Genomic DNA, 25277 nt, shown 5'->3' on the forward strand with positions numbered 1-25277 from the left:
TCCTGCAGTTGGGTTTGATAAGGTTCTGAGGTATTTCTACTTCCACCAGCTTTGCCTGGATATCTTTGCAAGTCAAACAGGAATTGCTAACATTCAGATCCAACAGACAATATCAAAATGCAGTTTGGAGATCATGTGACATACCACCTCAATTGTTGGATGCAGGATGTGTATATCCAAGGCTGGAATTTCGGTGTTTAATTGGAGTCATTTATGTTGTTTGTTTTGTTTATGGAGACACCATTTGTGTCAAGTAATCTAATTACTGCTATCTTTGTCGATACCATTGTGCTAGGACTGTTAATGCTTTGGCCATAAGCATCATTATGAGCGATTATGACTTACGAAGGGATTCCTTTCTTGGGAGTTAGCTGAACCAGACTCCTTGTCCCTGTGGCCACTGTTACTTTAAAACTGCTGCAGGGCATCAGGTGACTGGCTGAGTAATTCTCCATTTTTAACAGAACAGACAACAATGAGCGGGCTTCTCCGTTTCTGAGACTAAGGGCTGGATTCTCCAATTTTGCGCATAAGTGGCGACAAAGGTGTGGCAACAGTGGTGTTTTATGACACCAAAATCGCCGCCAAACCCTCACCAATTCCGGTACCAGTAAGGAGCAAGCAGGGGCGCCAGGTAAAACTCCCGGCTCCCAGGTCAAAAACATCCGGGTCCGTGGCCGCGCATGGCGACGAACTGCAGCGATCGCGCTGTATGGCATGGCACCGGCCGCGAGCGGACCCGGCCTGCCAGATAGTGCCCCCCCCCCCCCCCCCCCCCCCAGGACGCCCTGGGGAGCTATGTATGTCACCCTCACCTCAAAGTTACAAGTGAACTGATGTCAGTCTTGTGCACATCACACAATTTCGAGCAGGTTTGAGGCCGTAATTTCCCACTGGCATGACGCAAGATTGGAAGGTGTGAGGAGATTCCGGCAACCAGGTGTTTCAATGAGTATTCTTTAAATTTAAATGAATGCAAATGGTGTTCATGCCAAAAAGCTGCAGGTTATCCAACACACCATTAAACCACCATCGGGAGTATTGCAAATTGTTTTCATGCTGGAGGGTTTTCAACTTTTTGCCTGCCGCTAGATTCCCCACTCCATTCTGCCATGAAATCTGAGAGTGGGATGGGAAAATTCTACTCAATGCCTGTAATAACTCATCTTTTGTGCTTGGGCTTAAACTTCACTTGAAACAAGTAAATTGAAGGCTTAAATGTTGTTTAGATTTGAATATCGCTTCATTTCGCCACCAACCTCCCAACCGACAGCCTGAGCACGTAAAAAAAAATTGACAAGTACTGAAAGACCTATTCAATTTATTTGAAGATAGAGCTGTCATTATATCAGGATCAAATAGCAGCATTAGCTTGGCATGTGACAAGAGTGCAGATTCTCTTAATATTTTCAAAGAAAGTACCATGGAAATCTAATAAGATAAAATCTGCAATCTTAGTTGTTTTAATACTTTAGTACCTGCCTCCACAGGACGTCAATATTCATTAACAAATTTCTATCCTCTCTGAGATTAGGTGAAATGCACAATCCAAGCTTGCTCCATGAGTAATGCGCTTTAAAACAGACAAAGCACAGATGAACATTACTTGCAGATTTAACAGAATTACCTTTGATCTGAGTTACAACATCTTTTAGCTTTTATACAAATGTGACAAGCCGAAGGAATTTGTAGAACATCTTGCTGTCCAGAATACAATTATTTATTGAATCATTGGACAATATAAATATGTCTTCCAGTAATGATAGATACAATCATATCAGCAGGGTTTACTAGGTTAGATTGTTTTCTGCACGATTAATCTTGTGTAAAGGTTGTGCTCCTTGGTCACGATCTGCTGTCAGTGAAGCACTGTTTTATTTTCGAAAAGTCCTTGGATTACCCTGAATCCCTTTCTAATACCTGTGAATGTGGCTGTCCTCTTGTCACATCAATTCCAGTCGGAAGTGATTCCTATCATTTAACAAGTTTTTGTCGGTCTTAACAAACAAATATAGACTTTTTTCTGATTTTCCTTAATGTTTGCATTCAGCCCTGCCCTATATTAATCTTTACTCTTTGCAAAATGTGAGCTCAGAAGTAGAAACATTTCCCTTTCTATGAATTTAAAAGGTATATGACCAGTGCAAAAGTGCAACATCATTCCACAGACTTTCGAACATCAAAACTAGTCAACCAATTCATGTTGACCTAATGATGTGACCTCTGAGACTTATTTCAAACCTTAAGTGGTGAACTGAGCAACACATGGAGGAAGATTCGGCCAACACCTCAGACCCTACCTGACTTCAGGGTCAGTTAGCCCCAGACATGACGCAGAAGAGAGCTCAATTTACAGCATTATGAAAATCTAGTTTAGTTGGAGCCCGGATCACGGGCGCAGGCGTGCATAATGAGAAGCTGGTGATTGCACACCAACTGCACGTTTGATTGGAATCCTTTTCGGTTTGCGAAAGACAGCGCCTCAGGCGGCAGCGCTCGTAAGGCAAAATGCGTCCCATCAATCACCCCATGGACATAGGGCATCCCAGAGATGGTGGCAAACCCCGCTGCCCGGGCAACCTAGTGGGTTTAGTTCATATTCAGCTTGATGCATTGCACCGCCCGTGTCGGGGTCAGATGATCCCCGGTGCCAGGCACCAATGAGGCCCAATGTGCGGAGGGCGATGTGTCCAGGGGCTGGCTTGGCTGGGGGTGCGGATGGGGGAGACATGCAGGGGCTGCTGTGCAGGACATGGCCACCCTGTAGCTCATTGAACCTGGTTGGATACTGAAAACCATTCCCTAGGATGCACCTATGTATAGGGGTCTGTGAGATCCCAGACAGGTCCTCACATGGCACCTGGAAGGACCCCGTCACGTAGAGGTTCAGGGCGACAGTCAACTTCACAGCCACCGGGAGCCGTTGTCCTCCTCCATACCCATCGCGGATCCAGGTACGCCATGATGCGGCAGAGAAGACACATGGTTCCTCTGCTCAGCTGGGGTCTACGGGAACCCGCTCAGTCAGGCAGGTTCTCAAATGACAGGTACTGCTGGTATACACAAGGCCTGATGCAACGTCGCCTTCCACCTCCTCCTCAGCCTGTTAGACGGCCGGCTCTCCATCCTCACCGGCTTGTCCCGCTCCTCTGGGGCAAGCGCCTATTCTGTGCAGTCCACCCAGAGCAGCTCCTGCTCGTACAGCCTCATGGCATCCTCCAGGACTGCGGCGACTGGGCGGATTCTAACCGTGTAACTCGTTGGACCTGATTAAGCAGGCGGGGGGGGGGGGACCACCATGCTAACAGTCTGCCTTTCACCCCTCCCCCGCATAGAGAATGGTTTTCAGTATCCAAACAGGAATTCTATGATTCATTCCTGTTTGGATACCGAAATCCATTCTCTGTGGGGGGTGAAAGGCAGACATGTTAGCCTGGTGGTTACCCCCCTGCCCAACCAGACACAGGGTGCTACAGGGTGGCAGCCCCTGCAATTACCCCCCATCCCCACCCCCAGCCCAGCCAGTCCCCTGGACACATCGCCCTCTGCACAACAGGTCCCATTGGTGCCTGGCATCGGGGATCCTCTGACCCCAACACTCATCCCTGCTGGCAGGGATACCAGTAGATGACAGTAGATACCCATGCCAGTGGTATGCTCTGTAGCCCCTGTCCTGCACTCTCCCGTGGGATCTACTGCGGCCCCGCCTTCGGTCATGCCTGGTTGTGGAGGAGGTGTGATCTCTGTGGGCACCTACATGGACGTTGGTGTTCATGCAACTACGAACCACAGTGGGTGGTCAGAGAAGTGTGTTGCAAGATGGTTGCCTTGCAGGCCGCTGCAAAAGCAGTCCGACCTGGACATCCCGGTCCCGGTGGTCATGCCGGCATCACAGACTATCCTTTAGATACCACCCACTACTCTCTCAGGCCATGGCAGCCGCCCCCCTTGGCCAGCAGCAGGCCTGGCAGCCTATGGCTGCGCCTTTTGGAACATGTCTTCCCTTCTCTCTCTCCCTCAGCAGCCATGGCACCTGTTTCCTGATTTTAAATACAACAATTAAACCTCACCGTCGGTAATTTCTCCTGCTGGAGATACGGCATCACCGGAGACTCGGAAAATGTGGAGCAAGCCGATTAATGATATGCCAACAGCCTTCACTGTACGATTTGCATGCCCATGCCGGCATGTGGCACAGAACACATTCACACTGATGTCAAGGCATTGGAGCATGACATTCTGTGCGATTCCCAGTGCTGGCCTCGATTTTCAGCTGGCAGGCGATTCACTGTCTGATCGTGCTTCATGATTCCGGCGTCGCTAGAGGGAGAATCACGCCCATTGTTTCTCACCCTTTGAATATTTGCTATGGGGTTCACCATGCGTATTACCATGAACATTCTTACAATGGGGACAAGCAGGATCAGGGGGAGAAGCAAGTTATGCAGAATATGCAATAAACAGCAGAAAAGTAACTAAGAAATACCCTTTGTATTTCCAGAAATTCTAGAGATTACTGATGACTCAGACAAGGTCAACTGAATGAGGCAAAAGTCCAGTCAGAAGGCATAGAAAGACCACCCTTCCAGCTGCCTGCCAAATACATAAAATAGGCCAATTCCCATCAAAACACAGTTCATACCACAAAACAGTTTTATTACACACAAATCTATTTACATCGTGTTTAAAAAAAACAAACTTAGAGTACACAGGCCGGGATTCTCCGAGCCTCTGTGCCGAAGTTGCGCTCGGCGCGGGGGCAATGAATGGGGTCTCAGACCCGTGGCGCCGGGAGACAATTCTCCGTGGACCACAGAATCGCCGCCAGTCGCACGCACAGTCGATGCGTCGCCGGTCGGGGACCCTTGAAAGAGGCCCCCACACCGATTCTCCGCAATCGACTGGCCGGATTCCTGCTGAGTTCTGCCAGCGTGGTTCCAACCTGCTTCCACCCGGCGGGTGCTCGGACTCGCGGCCGTGCTGTCAGTCCTGGTGCCGGGCGGAGGGATCAGGCTCGGGGGGGGGGACACACACAGTGGCGTGCAGAGGTCTGGTGATGCCCGGGGCAAATCTTGATTGTATGCCCCAAAGACTCAAGTATAAGGCCTAATATACTGAGAAATATTATGAGAAAGGAAAACATTTTGAATATATAAACACAGATGAAACATGAAATAAACGCTTTATTCGATTTTAATATAAATCAATCAAATTTATTAAGTTCTTTTCCCCAAATGATACCTCCTGTCACAAAACACCTGAACTACTTCACTTTTTACATCAGCTGTGAGAAATTCTTTTTCAATGCTTATTAAAGCCAGGTTGGTCAGTCGCTCCTGTGACATAGAAGACCTCAGATATGTTTTTATTAATTTCAGTTTTGAAAATGACCTTTCACAGCTTGCGACTGAAAATGCGATTGTAAGCAGTAATCTGTATGAAACACACAGCGTCGGAAAGACATCCCTCCCATACTGCAGTAAAGACTCCAGAGCATCTTTAGGATCAGGGGGAACTCTATTCCCTCAAGCTCGAAGGAGCATCACAAAATCAATAATTTTGTCATATAACTGAATTGCAACCACATCATTGTCATAATAATTTGCAAAGTCTGAACATTCCTTTTTTAATTTCTCTCTTTCTTGATCATCTTCAATCACTACTGAATTCAAGTTCAAAAGAAAAGAAAATCGGTCACTGAGTCTTTGAAGACGGACACTGCGGTCTTCAATTTCAGTTTTTAATCTGTTCACAATCTCTACCATTACTCTATTCATTTCTTCTTGTGCCGTCAGTCCACTATCTCTTGCTGACTCTCCAGGCATTATTTTTCTTCTCCTTGTTCGTGCAATTGGTATTCCCCAATTTTGACAATATTCATTGGCTAGATCTATTGCATTGTGGATAATTTCGTCATTCTTCAAATTCAAGAAATGAATAAGTCCTCTCAGATCACAAGAAGCTTCATGGAACCCCATTTTCGGATCCTGCAAACGTTTTGAGACTTTATCCACTGATGATAAAAACTGAGTACCAAAAATTTAATAAAGCTATAAACGGGAACTGTTGAATAGAGTTCAGTAGCGATCCTGCATCAGATTTAGTTTCCCTTGAAAATTCTCCTTCCAGCAGGTGTTGAAGGCTTGCAATAACGTTGTCACACTCTTCGTGGATTACTTGCACAGCATCATGGCTGGAACTCCATCTTGTGTCATACTGTCTTTTCACAGTCCGAGAGACAAATGATTTTAACACTTCCCAACGAGAAGTAGATGAAGAAAAAAAAGTAGAGTTTTTCTAGAATGCCAAAAAATGTAACAACAACAGGTTGCACCTCACTTGCATGGACACAGGACAAATTGAGGCTGTGGTTCTCGCAGTTCACAAACACAGCTTTTGGGTTAACTTCAAGAATTTTTTGTTGAACACCTCCTCTCACTCCAGCCATAACTGCTGCGTTATCATATGCTTGACCACGACAGTCATTCATGGAAATTTTGTCTTCTTCCAATTTTTCCTGAATTTTATTTACCAGGCTGACAGCATCTTTCTTGTTGACTTGAAAAAATCCCAGAAATGTCTCCTTTATTTCTACTTTTCTGTTTTCATCAATATAAACGTAACGCAGAATTTCAGAAACCTGATCTTCATGGGCAATATCTGGAGTTGAATCCAGCATTATGCTAAAATATTTTGCGTCCTTAATTTCGGAAATTATATTTTTCTTGACAGTTTCACCAAGAAGATTGATTATTTCGTTTTGAATTCTGTTGGACAAGTAGGTGACACTTTTTGGTTTCTCTTTCCCTCTCTGCAAGTGTTTTGCTAAGGTGTCATCATATTTGGCCAAAAGTCTGACTGTTGCTAGAAAGTTTCCTGTATTTTCACTGACTGTCTCCCCTGGCTCTGATAACCCAGATATTCCTTCTCCTCGATGTCCACGATAGGCCAGATTCTGTTTTGCCAGAAAGGATATAACCTCGACAATCCGTTCAGTTATAGCTTTCCATCTTTTCTTTTCAGCAGACATTTGCTGTTGAAGTTCAGCATCTATCGTAGTTGAATGATGGAGTCGAACTACAAGGTTCAGGTATTCCCTCATGTGAGCTCTATGAGAAGGGCTTTTCTCATGGTCAGGTATTGTTGGATTAAATTTTTTCCAAGTGGAGAAACCGTCTTCCTTTCCAAAGTTTGACACAGACAACAAATGCTCCTTTGAAAACAAAAAGCAAACAAAACAGTAGCATGCTTTCCGATATGGAGAGTATAACAACCATTTTCTCTCCACAATTTCTCTGTTTGTGGAAGCTTTATCAAACCACTGTTTGGAAAATGATCTCCCATCCTTCTCAGCAAATGGACCACTTTTATTCTGATATCTTTCAGGGCCATGTTGTAATATTGTCATCTTCAAATGATCTGGAATCGGTTTCTTCAAACAGCCAAAATCGCTTCTTTGCAAAAATATGCAAATATCTTCTTTATTTTCTTCACATGGATCATCATCCTGACAACGAGACTGAGGAGAGAGAGTATTATGTTCTGACCGAGCTGAATCCGTATCAGAAAAATCCTTCTCTGCACCCACATCATCTTTTACTTCTCCAGGTTCTCCTACTTCTTCTTTACTTCTTTTTATCCATGCATCTAATGCCCCTCTTTGATGGGACTCTTCTTCGACTCTGGCCCTCTTTTTTTTCCTGTTCTGTGCTCCACTCGGTTGTACATGAAATACTCGTAACATTTCATTTTCTATCTCAAAAACCGTAAGACGCATGAGAAAATGGGAAGAAAATGGTAAACAATCGGTCAGTTGCAGACGGATAAACCATATTTCATTTCTTTGTTCCTTCGTATCAAATTATTTCACACTGATTCTCCACTGATAATTTTTTGCAATTTATATCATAGACTTGCAAATTAGTGGTATCTGTATATTAGCATGTTAAGGAATAAATGTCTCCTATTCCGAGATTAAATGCCATAGCAGTCCTCTGATCATCCAGGCTTCACTCTTACTACATCCCACGTAAATATTTCATTAAATATCGCCAAAAAACCTATAAAAACCGTAGTTGCACCTGTTCTAGAGCTATTCACTGACCTGAGTAGGTAAAAGAACTAATCTAGATGCACAAAAAGCTGAAGAAAAGACGAGTTATGACTCGAGGAAACGCAGGAACGAACAGCCACGTCTGCTTGTTGCTTTTGATGGTTGCACCACGTACATCATGCGCATGCGTGTGGGGGGGATGGGGAGAAGGACCATTTTCTCTCGACAGAAAGGGTACACCATGTTAAAGGAATAAAGGGCTAACAACTGCCTCTGCAGTGTGGTGAGCCTCCAAAAATTGATTTATCACCGCTGAAATTTTAAAATTACTATCTTATTTCCTTCTCTGGGGCAGCATGGTGGCCTAGTGGTTAGCACAACCGCCTCACGGAACTGAGGTCCCAGGTTCGATCCCGGCTCTGGGTCAATGTCCGTGTGGAGTTTGCACATTCTCCCCGTGTCTGCGTTGGTTTCGCCCCCACAACCCAAAAAATGTGCAGAGTAGGTGGATTGGCCACGCTAAATTGCCCCTTAATTGAAAAAAATAATTGGGTAATCTAAATTTAAAAAAAAAATTTTATTTTTAAAAATAAAATTATTTTTTTTTTCCTTCTCTGATTGGATGACCCCATCCAATGGATGCCCGGGGCCAATGCACCGTCGGCCCCCCCCCTCTGCACGCCACTGGGGACACACCATGATGGACAGGCCCGCGATCGGGGGCTACCGGTCGGCGGGTGGGCGCGATCCGAAGGGGGCCTATCTTCTTCTGTGCTGGCCCGCTGTGTGGCTCTGCCATGTTGCGTGGGGGCCAGCGCGAAAATGGCCGCCGCGTGCATGCGCGGACCCGCAGCCAGAAGTGCAGCACCCCGTATCGGCAGCAGGAGCTGCGGGGCGCACGCCGGGGCCCTGCTATCTCTCTTAAAACGAGAGAATCACTCCTGACTTTTTGCAAAAAGTCTGAAGTGATTCGCGCCCATTTTCCGGCGGGCAAGAGGACATAGCCCCATTTTCGGAGAATCCCGTCCCAATTTTTTTTCCCAATTAAGGGACAATGTAGCATTGCCAATCCACCTACACTTCACCTATTTTTGGGTTGTGGGGGTGAGACCCATGCAGACATGGGGAGAATGTGCAAACTCCATAAAGACAGTGACCCGGGGCCAGGATTGAATCCGGGTCCTCAGCGCTGTGAGGTAACAATGCTAACCACTGCACCACTGTGCCGCCTTACATCGGGCGCGATTCTCCACCCCCCACGACGGGTCGGAGAATAGCGGGAGGGCCTTCCCGACATTTTTCCTGACCTCCCGCTATTCTCCCCTCCCCACGCCCGCCCCCCGACACAAATCGCTGCTCGCCGTTTTTTTACGGCGAGCAGCAATTCTCCCCCAGCCGATGGGCCGATTTCCCAGGCCTTTACGGCCGTTTTCACGAACGGCAACACACCTGCTCTCACCGTTCATGAAAACGGCCGCAAAGTGCTGTTCTGGGGAACCATGGCACTGATTGGCACGGCCGCACCATGGCCGTGCCAAGGGTGCCATGGGCCCACGATCGGTGGGCACCGATCGCGGGCAGTGGGTCCGAAAGCCGCGCACTCTTTGTTCCTCCGCCGTCCTGCTGGATCAGTCCGCGGGGCGGCTGAGGGGCATACCGGCCCGCGCATGCGCGAGTTTCACGCATATGCGCGATGATGTCATCCGCGCATGCGCGGGTTGGAGCCGTCCAATCCGCGCATGCGCGGCTGACGTCATTGTGCGTGTCAGCCGCCGTTAACTTTGGCGCGCGGGCTTAGCGAATTACGCTAAGCCTGCGATGCCGAGGTTCACGGGGCCCCGCTGCTAGCCCCGACCGGGGAGCAGAATCGGGTCCCGGGAGGGGGCGCGGAGGCTGCCGTGAAGCACAGCCGGTTTCACGGCAGCCTTCACGACTCTCCGCATTTGCGGAGAATCGCGCCCATCGTGTTTATTACTGTTATAATACCCCTGTTGCCTCTCTGTGCTTTCTTCCCCTTACCCTAATGCGGTACCTGAGCGACTGGGATGACAGGGATAGCTGTGTAATCACGACCGTCTATACAGCTGAGGCGGCCATCTCAGGGCTTCCAAGTCCTGCGATAAAGGCTTACCAGGCTGCATTGCCACTGTAGGTATATGGGCATTGTAGTCTTGTATCCTGACATGTACCGAGCCCGACATCAAAGAAGGTTGTTTCAGCAAGCCACATGATGCTGCATAAATACCTGAGTGCCTCTCTTTAGCAGTCATTAAATGTATTGAAACATATGGATGCAATTCTCTCATTTTGAGATCAGGTATCATGGTGGGGATATGAACTTGGTTTGTTTCCTGCTGCAGAAGCTGGAATGAAAGTACACCAAAACATCCTGCCCCAACGTCATTAATTATGCACCCATGTTTATGGAATAGAACAGTGTTGTGTCCAGGTGTCATATTGAAAAGGCTTCCAACATCATTGACCCACTAATGAAGAAAGACAGTGGACCGCCTGAAAATGAAGATAGATTTCCAGGAATATTCTTAGACCGGAAGATGGACAATGTAAGAACAAGGTTGGCTCTCCATGAACATTCTGAGGATGAAAGATGGGCCCCCTCCAGGACACGGTATATATATCCACCTGCCGATGCACCCTGACTCACTGTTGTGGAGTTCCAGCGTCCAGTACTGCAGGCTTCCCCATCCCAAACACTAGAGGTACTAGAGGCATTGCTCAGCTAAGTCCTGACATCAGTGCGCCACATTGTTCCAAACATATTTCACGCCGGCATTGGGGAGAATCCGGCATGGGGGGGGGGGGGGGGGGGGGGGGGGGGGGGGGTGGTGAGGGACAGGGTCAGGCCTTCATCTGCATCTCATCAGCGGGATGAAAGTGAAGTTTGTGTCAGCCTCGGGCAGGTTTTCCAATCCACCATGGCAGGCAGCATCAGAAATTTTGCAAATTCACATCAGCATGAAACTGATTTCTTGGTCTCCCGCCATATTCTCCCTCCATGCCGACCATCGAACCTCCCATAGAAACATAGAAAATAGAGACAGGATTAGACCATTCAGCCTCTTGAGCCAGCTCAGCAATTCAATATGATCATGGCTGATTCCCTACATAAACATCGCACTCCCACTCTCTCCCCATACCCTTGATGTCTTCAGTGTCTAGAGGTCTATCAATATCTTTCTTGAATATATTCAGTGACTTTGCCCCCACAGCACTCCGTGAAGAAATTTCCTCTTCTCTCCGGGGGCAGTGCCAGGGGCAGGCATGACCCTCAACACGCGAGTCCGATACTTACCTGTGTGCCCCTGCGTGGTCATCACAACTGTTTTTTGTTTTTGAAAACCAGTAGCGATTCCAGTGGCATGACATCATGCTGGCTGGGTGCTGGGAAGATATGTTGAGAGTTGAAGTCGCAGCATCAAACATTACAAAAAAATATTATAATGTTCGCAAATCATGCTCCCACCCTTCCTGGGTGGGAGCATGATTTGTTTATCGGATGGGGAGGCGGGAAGGTTGGAAACTAAAATCTGGCCAGTGTAAATCCAGTTTTTCGCCTCCCGCAACATTCAGTGGCCATTACGGATTTTGCGCTGGCTTGCAGCTCGGCTGCTGGATCACGGCCAATGTTTGAGGTCATTGACCTTTCCACATGACTGGGAAAAAGTTAAGATGTACAGGAGTAGGTTTTGAGTATGTGAAGGGTGGCAGGATGCCGAAATAGAAAAAAAGATAAGAGATACAATTTTCCCCTTCGAGATGTTAATCATAAAACAGGCCATTTCCGGCCCCCCCCCCCCATTCCTGCCTTCTGATTCACCCGCATGCTCACCATATTTTCACCCCATCGACTGGGGTTTGACACAGGGCTACCTCTTCCTCCCTAAGCAGACATGAGGCAGGAACAGAGGTAGGCAGGTTAGAAGGCCTACCTCAATTCATGGGGATATCGACCCAATTCTGTACACGGGTGTTAGGCACCCGAACCCCCACCACCTTCAATCTCCCCCCCCCCCCCCCATGCCCCTCTATATCCCCATGCTCACTCACCTAGTATCAACTGTGGATAGAATTCATAAACTCGAGAATAATATTGTGAAGTCTTTGAGATTCCCTAGAAAACGTTCAAAATAAATTTAAACCATTCAAAAACATCTTCAAAAATATCAATTCTATTAATTGCTCATAAACTCTCAAGCAAAAGAGCTCTCAGTCCCTCTGACAGATGTGTCAACAACCACTGCTGAGTTAAATGCACTAGGGTTTCTGGAACTCAGCCATGCTTTCATAATGACATTCCATTGTACATTGTGCATAAACAAAACCTCTGGAGCTGAATTCATTAAAGCTTTTTTGAAGTAGTGGAGCAGATAACCATTTTCTCCTTTTTTTGCTTCAAAAGGCTGAGCAGAGGGTTGGACTTTGAATCAATTTAAAGATCAAAGCACAAATTACACATCTCAATGTTGTTGAATACAGAAGAGTACTTTATTAAGTGGATAATGTACTCTAATGCATCTGAACATTTTCACAATGTTGGTCAATTTACTGACAACTTGCCTTTTAAGAACAAAGCCCCATCAACAATCACTGCATTAAAACATACTTAAAATATCATAGAGCAACTAAATATTACAGACAAAGTAGGCAACAACTTTAAAAATTAACTGTTAAATGTTCCCAATTCCAGAACAGGCTTCCTTCATGATTCTTGAAAATGCTGGCCTGACATGTACGGTTCACAGAGGCTTTAGAAACCCACCCAGCTGGCTGAAAATTTCAAACTCCAGGAAAAGGAAAATTGAGGTCGGCAGCAACACGGCAGTCCCGAAGTCCATTTTCCCACATGTCAGATCATAATCCACATTTCCCAAGCCTGCCAAAATAGTGGTAGGTTCGGTAGGAATCACGTGGCAACTTTGGAATTCCATGCCCTCCCCTCCCACTCGCTCGATTCATTGATGATTTTATATATAAATGCCTGAAGCACCTTTCAGGGATACTCAAAAGCGCTCTCTTCTGCTGTAGATCTCATAATCAGGAAAATACAAGGAAATTACTGCTACAGTTGGGTGATAGAGATGCCATACATCAAAGATCCATCTCCTTGTGAATTGCATGATCCACTACATGCTCCAAATAGTTACCCCATGTATGTTAATGCATTTTTTGCAAATTCAATAAAAAGGCCAATTTTCCACTTTTCTATTTTGGGAAATGGTGAGTATCCTAGTTGATTGCACAGATGAGATGACAGTTAGAAATGTGAAAGAAATTGGCATATAACATTATAGATGATTTGACAGACAGAACAGTAGAGAAAAGTAACTTACGTTTTGACTTAATGGGTAGAATTTTCAACAAATGCAATTGGCTTATGTACATTTTTTAAACTATTAATATCCAATATGTGGTTTTCCAAGACAAAGTTTAGTTATCTTTTGAAGTAAAAACAATGACATATGCTGTACCTCAGAGTGAATTGCTCCACTGTTGAATTTGGTGTTAGAAACACAGAGATACTAAGGATCTCCCCAGGTTTTAGTGGTCCTTCTGGCAAGCGAATGAAGATATTCCCATCAAGGCGGTGCTCCTGAATTAACTGAGTTTGGGGAGGCTGGTACAAATTGATGCTTCCTATACGTAACAGAGGCTGCTGGTGAGATCCATCCTGCCTAAGGTTTTTCCCTTTGTGAGAAGATGCAACACTGCCAGCATTACATTCTCCATTTCTATCTGGAGGATGCAAGGTGTAGTAGAGTTCAACTTGAAGATTTTCACTGATTAAATCCAAATTATCCATCGGTTTCTTCCTTCCCAGAGTTGAGGTGGCAGAACCAAACCAGGCAAGTGGTAAGTCAACTTGGACTAGACATATGGCTAAGATTCCCCTTAGCCTGCAGGAACTCTGAATATCTCTCACATCTCTGAACGCATGAAGTCTGGCACACGGCAACTTATCCACAACATCAAAATCATCCCAATCTCGACCTGCCACATAAAATAGTACTTGGACAAGTGGTTGGTTAAAGGGAACCCTCTGTTGGATAATAAAGGCTCTGACCTTCCAATTCATGGTGAATCGGTCCAGCACTTTCAACGTACTGGTGGGCTGAAGTATATCTTTTGGGAGAGTACGATCCATGGAGAAAGGTCCAAAAGTGGCATTCACCACTGGAAGTTCCTTTGTCTGAAATACAACAAAATGTTCCAAGCGTTGGAGTGACTTCGTGCTGTTCCAGTGTGGATTTGGTTTGTCCTTATTTAGGAAAAAGGCTAGCTGTACATTTGAGAGCTTGTAGTTCACAGGAAGATAGGCTGGGGATGTGTAGAAGCTCTGCAATCTTTCTGAACTTGTAGGCAACACTTTGCTGTGAACTGCAAAAAGAAGAGGCAAAACTGAAACGTCTGTTTAAAAAGTGTTGAATGTTTCTAAATTTCAATAATAATTCCATACAGCTGACATATTAATTAGTTTGGATAACAGTAAAAATAATTGGGAAAGAGCAGCACAACAGTTTTTAAAGTCTGATGTAGAAATTGAAAGTTTATTGAGCAATTATAGTGAAATCTGTTCTGAATAAAGGAATTCTGAGAGCTTTACCAAAAAAAGGCTGTTACATAACAAAATTCCAACACATGAATTCATGGTAACAAACTAAAAGCACAAGGGGCTTGTTTCTCAGTTTCTGTGACTAAGTGTTGACTCCAACGGAGAATCTATGGATTTCGACAACAGGAAAATCGGCGCCACACCTGCACCGATTTCGCTACCGGTGAGGGGCTAGCATCCGCGGCACGTGGAACACCATCGAATCCCATGAAAAATGGTGCGGGATTCACCGGGTCCATGATGGACACTCGCAGGGCTGACAAGCTGCAGCCGCGCAAAAAACGATACACTCCCCTCCCACACACTGATTGAGGCTGAAAATATGTGACAAGTTTAAAGCAGACTGTCAGCAGCATGCGCAGCTGCATGACTGCCTTGCTGGCTGCGGTAATGGTGTTGATATCCATCCACCCTGACCCTATAGCCCACCTCCTGGCCACCGTTCACTCCTCTTCCTGGCCCTGGCAGAAGCCCCCTCAGCCAGCGGCACAACTGTCAGCGAAGTATGGTGGTGCTAGACATTGTCTGTATGCCCTCTCTCTCTCAGCAGCCACCACGCCAGGTTCACGATGTTTGAGATCGCACGTGGACTGCAACGTCGGGAACTCGGCCCAGCAGAGGCAGAGAATCGCAGATGGACCCACTAATGATATGCAAATGGTAATCAGAGTACGTATGGCATGCGTTACATTGACTCCGTTTTCAAGGAGACAGAGCATCGCGATTTGGCATTATTATTATTATGATTTTGGCATCGGCAGCCATTTTCAGCACAATCGCATTCGCGTCGGCTAATGGAGAATCCCGCCCAAGATTTTTAGAACTTTCAGCTTTGTATTTCTAATGTACTTCCAAACTTATTCAAACAGTGGCCCAGGAATTAGAGCGCAATTCCGATACAATAGAAAGGAAACTCGAGACAACTTTATCTTGAGATGCTCTCTGACGAGGTTTGAATTCAGTTACATAAATATGGCCACAGCTACAAGGCCAACCTTATGGACAATGCCCTACAAAATGATTGCTAGCGGCAATAACTCCAGCAGGCATGGTATCTATATATTTCTCATGCAGTCTTTTCATTTAATTCAAGTTACCCTGATTTTAATTTCCCATATGATAAACAGGTGCTAATTCCTATTAAAACATTGTTGTTATGCCAGCTGTTTCTAAGCATGTCTTGAATTACATAATTTGCAGCAACAATTATACCAATGTGTAAATGCTTAATAGATTGTATCAATTAGTTTGCATAATAAAGAGAGAAACTTGGTCCATTTATGGAAAATGGTCAGCACACAGCTTCCTTGATTGAGACTCAATCAGGTTGTTTGAAACCTTAGTATCATATTTGATCCCAAGATGAGCTTCTGACCACATATCCATGCCATCACCAAGACTATCTATTTCCACCTCTATTAAATTGCCCGACTCAGTCCCTGCCTCAAGTGATCTGCTGCTGAAATAATCATCCATTGCTTTGTTACCTCTGGACTGGACTATTCCAAAGCACTACTGATCACAATCCTATGTTTTACCCTCCAACTTGAGGACATCCATAACTCTGCTGAATGTATCACAACTTGCCCCAGATTCCACTCACCCATCACCCAGACACTCGCTCCTAGTTAAGCAATGATTTGATTTTAAAATTCTTACCTTTGTTTTCAAATGCTTCACTCTTTCCTATCTCTGTGATTTTGTCCAGCCCCATAACATTTTGAGGCATCAGCATGCCCCTAATTCTTGAGCACCCCAATTTTAATCACTCCACCATTGGTGCCTGTGCTTTTAGCTGCCAAGCCCCACAGCTCTACAATTTCCCTCCAAACCACTCCACCTCACTTTCCTTCTTTAAGACACTCCTTAAAACCTACCTTCTTGGCTTTGATCATTAGCCCCATTATTTCCTTACGAGACTCAGTGTCAGTTTATTTTATGATGCTTCTGTGAAGCACCTCGGGACATTTTATGTTGTTATGTGTAGGATTAATTGACTTGACAAAAGATAAAATAATTGACAACATGGAACAATGGAACATTGGACTATAAAATAAGAAAGGACAAGATGAATGTCTTAACGTATTGGTGAGAATTACATGAAAGTAAATTTTGAGTTTTGAAATTTGTGAAATTTACAGAAAATACAATGGGCGGGATTCTCTGATCTTTACGACAGCATCAACAGGCCCCTAGGAGCAGCGATCCTGCGCCGCATAGGGGGCCAGCACAGCACTGGAGAGCCTCACGCTGCTCCAGCTGCCGATACGAGCGTCAGAATGGGCGCCGCGGGTCCGCGCATGCGCACTATGGCTGGCACGAGTTCGGTCATGCCGCCATGGCTGGCGTGAGTTTGCGCATGCGCGTGGGTTGCCTACTCCGCACCGGCCCCGACGGAGAACTACAGGGGCCTGGCGCGGAGGAACATAGGCCCCCACAAGGATAAGCCCGCCCGACGATTGGTAGAACCCGATCGCGGGCCAGACAACCGTGGAGGCCAACCCCGGGGACGGATCCCCCACCCCAACCAGGATGCCACCTGCAACATGAACACCGAGGTCCCGCCGGGTAGGACCAGACGAGAGCGGGGCCAGCAGGACTCTGCCTAACTCGGTGGGCACTCGGCCCAACGCGCTGGGAGGCAAGAATCGGCGGACCAGCGTCGCGTGATCCCCCCCCCCCCCCCCCCCACCTCTCGCCGATTCTCCGACCCGGCGCGGGCTCGGAGAATCCCGCCTCAGGATGTTTCAAAAATTTATATTATAACAAGAATCAAATATTTGGAAGAATGAACCTGCACTGTAGCCAATACAGCACTGTCAAAATATAGTTTCCAGAGCAAGTCGTTCCTCATTCAAACTTTAGCAGAAATACACTATAATATGTATATCTTGGGCGAAATTCTCCGACCCCACGCAGGGTCGGAGAATCGGCCGGCAGCGGCGTTATTCCCGCTCCCGCAGGGTTTTGAAATCTCTGACCGGCCAAAAACCGGCGCTGTGCAAATCCCGCTGGCAGCCTCTGAAAACAGCTGGCGCCGGCGGGATTTCATTTTTTTTTTAGTTTCCACAAATCTCCGGCCCGGATGGGCCGAAGTCCCGCCGACGTGGCCACGGGTCACGTCGGCGAAAAATCACAGTTGCTTTAAAACGGCGTCAACCATTGATGATGGTTGACGCCGTTCAGTATCGGGGGGGGGGGGGGTGGGTTGCGGCATCGGGGGGGGGGGTTGCGGCATCGGGGGAGGTTGCGGCATCGGGGGGGGGTTGCGGCATCGGGGAGGTTGCGGCATCGGGGGTGGGTTGCAACATCGGGGGGGTGGGTTGCGGCATCGGGGGGGGTGGGTTGCGGTATCGGGGGGGTGGGTTGCGGCATCGGGGGGGGTTGCGGCATCGGGGGGTTGTGGCATCGGGGGGGCATCGGGGGGGGGTTGCGGCATCGGGGGGGGTTGCGGCATCGGGGGGGGTTGCGGCATCGAGGGGGGGTTTGGGGGCAGCGGCGTGCAGAGAGGCACGTTGGCCCCGGGCATCCGTCGCCCCCCCCCCTCTGTACGCCGCTGCCCCCTACCCCAACCACCCCCCCTCACCGCCCCTACCTCCCTCCAACGCCGCTGCCCCCCTCCCCACCACCCCTACCCCCCTCCCCACCCACCCCTACCCCCCTCCAACGCCGCCCCCCATCTCTCGCAACGCCGCAACCCCCCACCCTCAACGCCGCAACCCTCCCTCATCGCCGCAACCCCCCACCCTCAACGCCGCAACCCCCCCCTCTCAACGCCGGTCCCCCCCCCCTCAACGCCGAGTCCCTCCCCCTCAACGCCGGTACCCACACCCCGTCCCCCTCCCTCTGAAGGCCGGTACCCACACACCCCCCCCTTCTCTCCTCCTCCCCCCCTTCCTTCCTCCTCCCCCGTCCTTCCTCCTCCCCCCCTTCCTTCCTCCTCCCCCTTCCTTCCTCCTCCCCCCTTCCTTCCTCCTCCCCCCCTTCCTTCCTCCCCCCCTTCCTTCCTCCCCCCCTTCCTTCCTCCTCCCTCCCCTTCCTTCCTCCTCCCCCCTTCCTTCCTCCCCCCCCTTCCTTCCTCCCCCCCCTTCCTTCCTCCGTTAATGGGGGGGGGTGCGGCGTTAGTGGGGGGTGGGGGGTGGGGGGGTGCGGCGTTGGATGGGGGTAGGGGTGGTGAAGGGGGTAGGGGTGGTGAGGGGGGGGTTGGGGTAGGGGCAGCGGCGTGCAGAGGAGGGGGGCGACGGATGCCCGGGGCCAACGCACCGTCGCCCCCCCCTCTCTGCACGCCGCTGCCCCCAAACCCCCCCCCCGATGCCGCAACCCCCCCCGATGCCGCAACCAATCCCCCCCGATGCCGCAACCCCCCCCCCCCCAAATGCCGGAACCCCCCCCCCCCCCAAATGCCGGGTCTGTCTCTCTCCTCCTTCCCCCCCCCCCAAACGCCGGGTCAGTCTCTCTCCTCCTCCTCCTCCTCCAAAAAACGCCGGGTCTCACCACATCCGCAGCTGGTGAAACTGACGCGTATCGCGTCAGTCAGCTGCTGGCCCCTCCGGGAACGGAGAATCGCCGCCTAAAAGAAGGCCCCAACGCCGGAGTCATCTACTCCAATTTTGCTCGCCGGAAATCGGCGTTACGACGGTCTGCAGAGAATTTCGCCCCTTATTTGAACATTCAAGAGGATTCTCCCAAAACAGGGCTAAGTGCTGATGCTGTCGTGAACACCATGGAGTTTCAAGCCGGCATCATCGGGCCCCCAGATGGAGCCATTCAACGGCCCACAAGGGGCTAGCATGGGCAGGTCGTGCAACGCATGATGGACCAGCCGCCGATTCCGTCATTGATGCGACGCCACAGCTCCAGTTAAGAATTCTTCCCATACACGCAGCGTCACAGGCAAGGTGGTGGCACGCAGATCAGCGCCGCGATTTAGGAATGGGGAACTAGAGGCACCATTGTTCGCCGTGCGTGGGCGTAAGTGGCTGACAGTGCCTTTGGGGTGGTGGCTCGGACAGCTGACCAGTGCCGAAAGAAGCTGCATGACCTCCTCAGGGCAGCCATGGTGAGTATCCAGCACTGTGCCCCTGGCACCATCCCTCCTACCCCCCACACACTCATAACACGTGTGCCACCCCTCACCCCATCAGCCCTCACCCCACACCAACAGCACTCACCCCTCCACCTCTCACCCCACACACCAATAACACTCACCCCTCACCTCACACACCAACAGCCCTCGCCCCTCCACCCCTCACTCCACACACCAGCCGTACACCACCTCACGCCTCACCCCATCCGCATGTCTAACCGTACATGCATTGTGTCTTACAGGACCAGCCGGCGATGGGCCCTGCCCATCCAGGGCCCTCCGCCACCAGCCAGTGCCAGGTCCCGTGTCCCCAGCCACCACGGTTAGTTCCCAAACACCTGGGACCAAACGTCCCCCGTGCCGTCGTGAACATAGCCCATCGGGGGCGGAGTACCAAGTGAGGGCCTTCAGGTGGCGTCCTGAGGCCGTTCCAAAGGCGTGCGGCGCGCGCCGCAATGACGCCATTTCGGGAGGGAGCGGAGCGTGTGCAACCTGCTTGAAACAGGCGCCGCCCCGTTTCCATCATAAAAATGGATTCACCGCCCGATCGCTGATTACGAAATCAGCATCAGGAAACAGAGAATCTGGCCCAGTGTTCTTTTTCTTGTGATTGTGATGTTGATGGCATTTCTACTTCGCCCGAATGATGATGCTAAGGCCAGAAATCGCGTCCGCGCATGGAATTGGGACCGGTGCCAGTTCCTCGATTCTCTGGCCCCCGAAAAGCAGCGTACTTGGATCTCCTACCTGCGGCCATTGTTGGAAGCTCGCTCTGCCATTTTTCACCCCTAACCGGCCAAAGTCCCGATGGCGTGAATCTAATGTGGTCCTGCCGTTCGGGATACTCGCATGGCGGCTGCGGACTAAGTACGCGGCCGCTCTGTCGGGGGCAGGCCGAATGGAGGGCTGGGAGTCCTCATAAGGGCCCGGGGCAGTCAGGGTCGGGCACGCGGCCGATCGGGGGCACTATTTGGGAGGTCCAGCTCCGTGGTCTGAATCTGCCATGGAGAACAGCGCAGCCGCTGGAGGCCACTGCCGTGGGCATGTGCAGCCTCTGACCGTATCTGCAGCAAAAGCTGCAAGCTTCCCGACATGTCACTGCTCACCCCCTGCAGGGCTATGAACATGTGGCCCTTTCACGGCAGTTTTTCTGTCGTGAAAGACCACAGTTTTTACGATGACGTGGGGACATTGTCCCAAAAACGGAGAATCCAGCCCCTGGTCTTTGAGCAAGTACCAACTCTGCTAATTTGTCGGAATGATACTTCTTTCTGCTCTTTTACTTCCTGCCATTAGCACCATCATCCGTGAACTTGGCATGACACACGCATCTGTCTGTGCTATCATGAATGGTATATGTTCTTCAAACAGTGTCCTGCAGTCCCTTGCTCGGTTGCTATCTGGCTTGCTTTCCATACTGCATGGTTTGTCAAGTGTGGCTGAAAGTCCCAACACTTTGTGCAAGTTCTGCTGTTCTGTAGTTACACTTTATGTTCTCAAGATCAATTCCATTTGGCTTATTTGATTGATCTTTGAGTTTTTTAATATCAGTTCCCTTTGATTATCTGGCGTATCTTTGATCTTTTTGTGCTTCTCATCTGGATTCAACTTCTCCAAGTTCTCTTCATTTTCTTGTTGGCTGTTCACAAGTGATGTGCTCTCGACTGATTTGTTCACTGTTGTACTCTCATTGTCAGCCTCTGCACAGTCCAGCTGAGAACTATCAGTCTCGCCATCGTCCTGCACAGCTTGTATGCTACTTGTGATCACGTCGTCACCAGTGGCAAATAAAGTTGATAGACCTTCATTGTCTTCCTCTTCTGGCTCATCATCTGATTCTTCACTTGTATCCGATGTTGCCATGGCGTGCAATTCCATCTGGTTATCAGCTGTGTCACTCTTCACTGAACCAACACATCCATTGGCGCTGTGAATCAGCTCCATAAGATTCAACATTAAACAAGCATCAGCACCTAGTAGAGACGATTTATTGGTATCAACTATTTTAAATTGCATTGGCAGGTGGATATCATTGTTGCTTATTTTTAAACAACACGATTCTCTTGCACTACTGTAATGATTTTGCCATTGTAGTCCCTCAATTGGCATTTAGTAGCTTTAATTCGAGGAGGACACTACTTTAGAGAGGTCTGATTCCTTGATCAAATTAACCTGAGCTGCAGTATCTAACTTGAAAAAGATTTTTGACCCATTTCCTCTTAATGGCACATTCCAATATTTCTTTATATGAACAGATGATATCTGCTTTAAATATCATGTTTTAGCATTGACAAGTTTGTTGACTGTATGAACAAAGAATGTGTCTTCTAAATCATATTGTTGTGCTTTAACATCGGAATGAGAAATTTCTTCTTAATTTGATCCGTTTTGCACACTTCTCATCTTCATGCCATTGTTAAAAGAGCTTTTCTTTTTAATCTGAACGGCACATGAAGCATAATTATTAAGTTTGCCACTGTTCGCGCATACTTTCCCGATTGCTGGGCATTTTTTTCTCTGGTGGGCGTGGCCACAACCTATGCACGTCATAACGCCATGCGCATGTGCAAAATGGTCGACTTCCAGAACGCGTTGATTCTTCAACTGCGTATGTGCGAAACAATCTACTGATTCGCCTTTGTTTTGTACCCGTTCTTTAAACATATATCTTTCATATGTTTCGTTAATTTGAGCCTTATAATGCAGATCAAACCTTTTCATTACTGCATTAACGTTTTTCTTCTCGTCACTATTTTAAAAGTGAAACGCATTAAACAATTCCATCGCTTGGGGTCGAGCCACAGTGAGAAACAATGCAATTTTTCTCTGATCACTGGAGCTGAAGCAGAGAGATACAACTGAACAGGTGCTTAAGACTTCTCCAATTTACCTCTAGTTTACCAGAGGTTTTGAAGTGTTTGGGACTCTGCAGTCCTTCCATCTCTTCTTGTTTCACTCTGTGCTTCCAGATGCGACTGGCTTGTCGAGTGCAATGGGTTTTCTTTTCACGAAGATTTTTATTTTATCAACGATTTTCTTGCTAATCTAACCAAACCTAACTTAAAACCTTTATCAATCACTCCTGCTACCATGTTGTGTTCTTTGTTTTAGTTCTTTCAGGGTAGTGAAGGTAGTAGTGCCAACACAGAACCGCAAGCTGTGTTTAATAAACAAAGCTAATGTATTACACTTCACTGAATTGGATTTGAACATATTACAAAGGAATTAGCTAAGTAAAGATTGTACTACACATCTACACTATTAACTATACTATTCGTTCAACTATCTCACAACTACTCTATCTTGCTTTCTCCCACTCTCTCCATGTAACTCCATGGGCGCGATTCTCCCAGACAGGGAGAAATCGTAAGGCTGGCGTCAAAACTGGGCGGGTTTGACGCCAGCCTCCCCCTCCCCGACCGGGAACCGATTCTGGTCCCCGGTCAGGGCTAGTATGTCGCGGCCGTGAACTCCGGCATCGCGAGCTTAACGAATTTCGTTAAGCCCGCTTGCCAGAGTTTGCGCCGGCTGACGCGTCACATGACGTCAGCCGCGCATGCGCAGATTGGAAGACTCCAACCCGCGCATGCGCGGATGACGTCATCGCGCATTTGCGCGAAACCCGCGCATGCGCGGGCCGGGATGCCCCTCAGCCGCCCCGCGAATTGATACAGCGGGGCGGCGGAAGGACAAAGAGTGCGCGGGAATCGGAGTGCGTGGTACTGCCGTGCCAATCGGTGCCATGGTTGCCAAGATCGGGACTTTACGGCCGTTTTTACGAACAGCCAGACCAGGTGTGTTTGCCGTTCGTAAAAACGGCCGTAAAGGGCTTGGAATTCGGCCCATCGGCCAGCTGAGAATCGCTGCTGGCCGTAAAAAAACGGCGGCAGCGATTCGTGTCGGGAGTTGGGCGTGGGGGGGGGGGAGAATAGCGGGAGGGCGTCGGACTAGCGTGGCCGTAAAAATTTATGACCCCCACTATTCTCCGCACCGTCGTGAGTGCGGAGAATTGCGCCCGTGATATTTATATACTTGCTCGATTGCACCATCTAGTGACTAGAGTAGTAACATTACATTAGCCCGTTATGTGCTTTACAATATCCACATACTGTGACACAGTATATTACGAAAGGATGGACGGTTATATATTTTCTCCCTCAGAAAAAGGCTGAGGGACGAGCTAGTAGAGATCTTTAAAATTAAGAAAGATTTTGCTCAAGTGGATAGAGAGATGTTGTTTCCCGTAGTGAGGACAGCATAACTAAAGGCTATTAATATAAGATAGCCAGCAAGAAATCCAGTAGAAATTCTAAAGTTTTATTTGGCAGTGATGACTGTAGTTGAACATCTTTGATCTCAAGATGTTATTCTTGGCAGCACGGTAGCACTGAGGATAGCACAATCGCTTCACAGCTCCAGGGTCCCAGGTTCGATTCCGGCTTGGGTCACTGTCTGTGCGGAGTCTGCACATCCTCCTCGTGTCTGCGTGGGTTTCCTCCGGGTGCTCCGGTTTCCTCCCACAGTCCAAAGATGTGCAGGTTAGGTGGATTGGCCATGATAAATTGCCCTTACTGTCCAAAATTGCCCTTAGTATTGGGTGGGGTTACTGGGTTATGGGGATAGGGTGGAGGTGTTAACCTTGGATAGGGTGCTCTTTCCAGGAGCCGGTGCAGACTCGATGGGCCGAATGGCCTCCTTCTGCACTGTATGTTCTATGTTCTATTCGGCCACATGATATTTGAACAGATGATTTTCCCCACTGTTTGCAAGTGTTGTACTTATCTTACTTGCAAGGCAAAGGCTGAGAACAATATATCTCAGGATTCTTGACTGTTAGAAGAGATAGGGGGAACGATGAAAATAAAGTATGGGGTCAAGACAGTGGAGAAAAAGAGTCTTAGCTCAGCACATCAAGATGTAGAATTAGTTTAGGTGGAACTAAGAAACAACAAGGGGCAGAGAACATAGATGGGAATAGTCCATAAATCCTCGAACAGTAGTTATAGAATCAGTCAGAGTGGAAGTCAAGAAATTAATGGACCATATAATAAAGATAATCCTGGGAGACTTTAATTTTTATATAGACTGAGCAAACCAAATTTGTATCAATAGTGTGGAGGATGAGACATGAGATGCATACAAGATAGTTTCCGAGATCAGCATGTCAAGGAACTAACTAGGGAGCAGTCTATTTTAGATTGCAACAGTGTTAATTAGTATATTGTATTTCAGAATGAGACTGATTTATTTAAGTTCAAAACTGGAGTCTTAAATCTGAATAAAGCAAATTAGATCAGTATGAGTGTCGAGTTAGCTGAGGTAGATTGGAATCTAAATTAAGTGATCTATAAGGTCTATAAGGAATGACAAATATATATCAAAACATTAATAATGGACAATAAATATATATTTCCTGAAGGAATAAGAACCCCACAGATAAAGTAGTCCTTTGATAGTTAACAAATAATGTTAAAGACAATATTTGACTAAAAGAAGAGGCTGATGAT

The 25277-nt window shown here is 48.0% G+C and overlaps 1 protein-coding gene across 2 annotated transcripts in view; it reads right to left on the bottom strand.

Moving 5' to 3' along the window:
- tmem132e (transmembrane protein 132E) overlaps positions 1-25277 on the bottom strand; it is a 780602-nt gene that overhangs the window by 599885 nt on the left and 155440 nt on the right. For both annotated transcript variants that reach the window (XM_038813827.1, XM_038813828.1), the window contains exon 2: positions 13543-14449. In XM_038813827.1, coding sequence (XP_038669755.1) covers positions 13543-14449 — 907 coding nt within the window. The remainder of the gene's footprint in view (positions 1-13542; positions 14450-25277) is intronic.

The sequence above is a fragment of the Scyliorhinus canicula genome, chromosome 12, assembly GCF_902713615.1.
Source record: "Scyliorhinus canicula chromosome 12, sScyCan1.1, whole genome shotgun sequence".
Classification (NCBI taxonomy): Eukaryota; Metazoa; Chordata; class Chondrichthyes; order Carcharhiniformes; family Scyliorhinidae; genus Scyliorhinus; species Scyliorhinus canicula.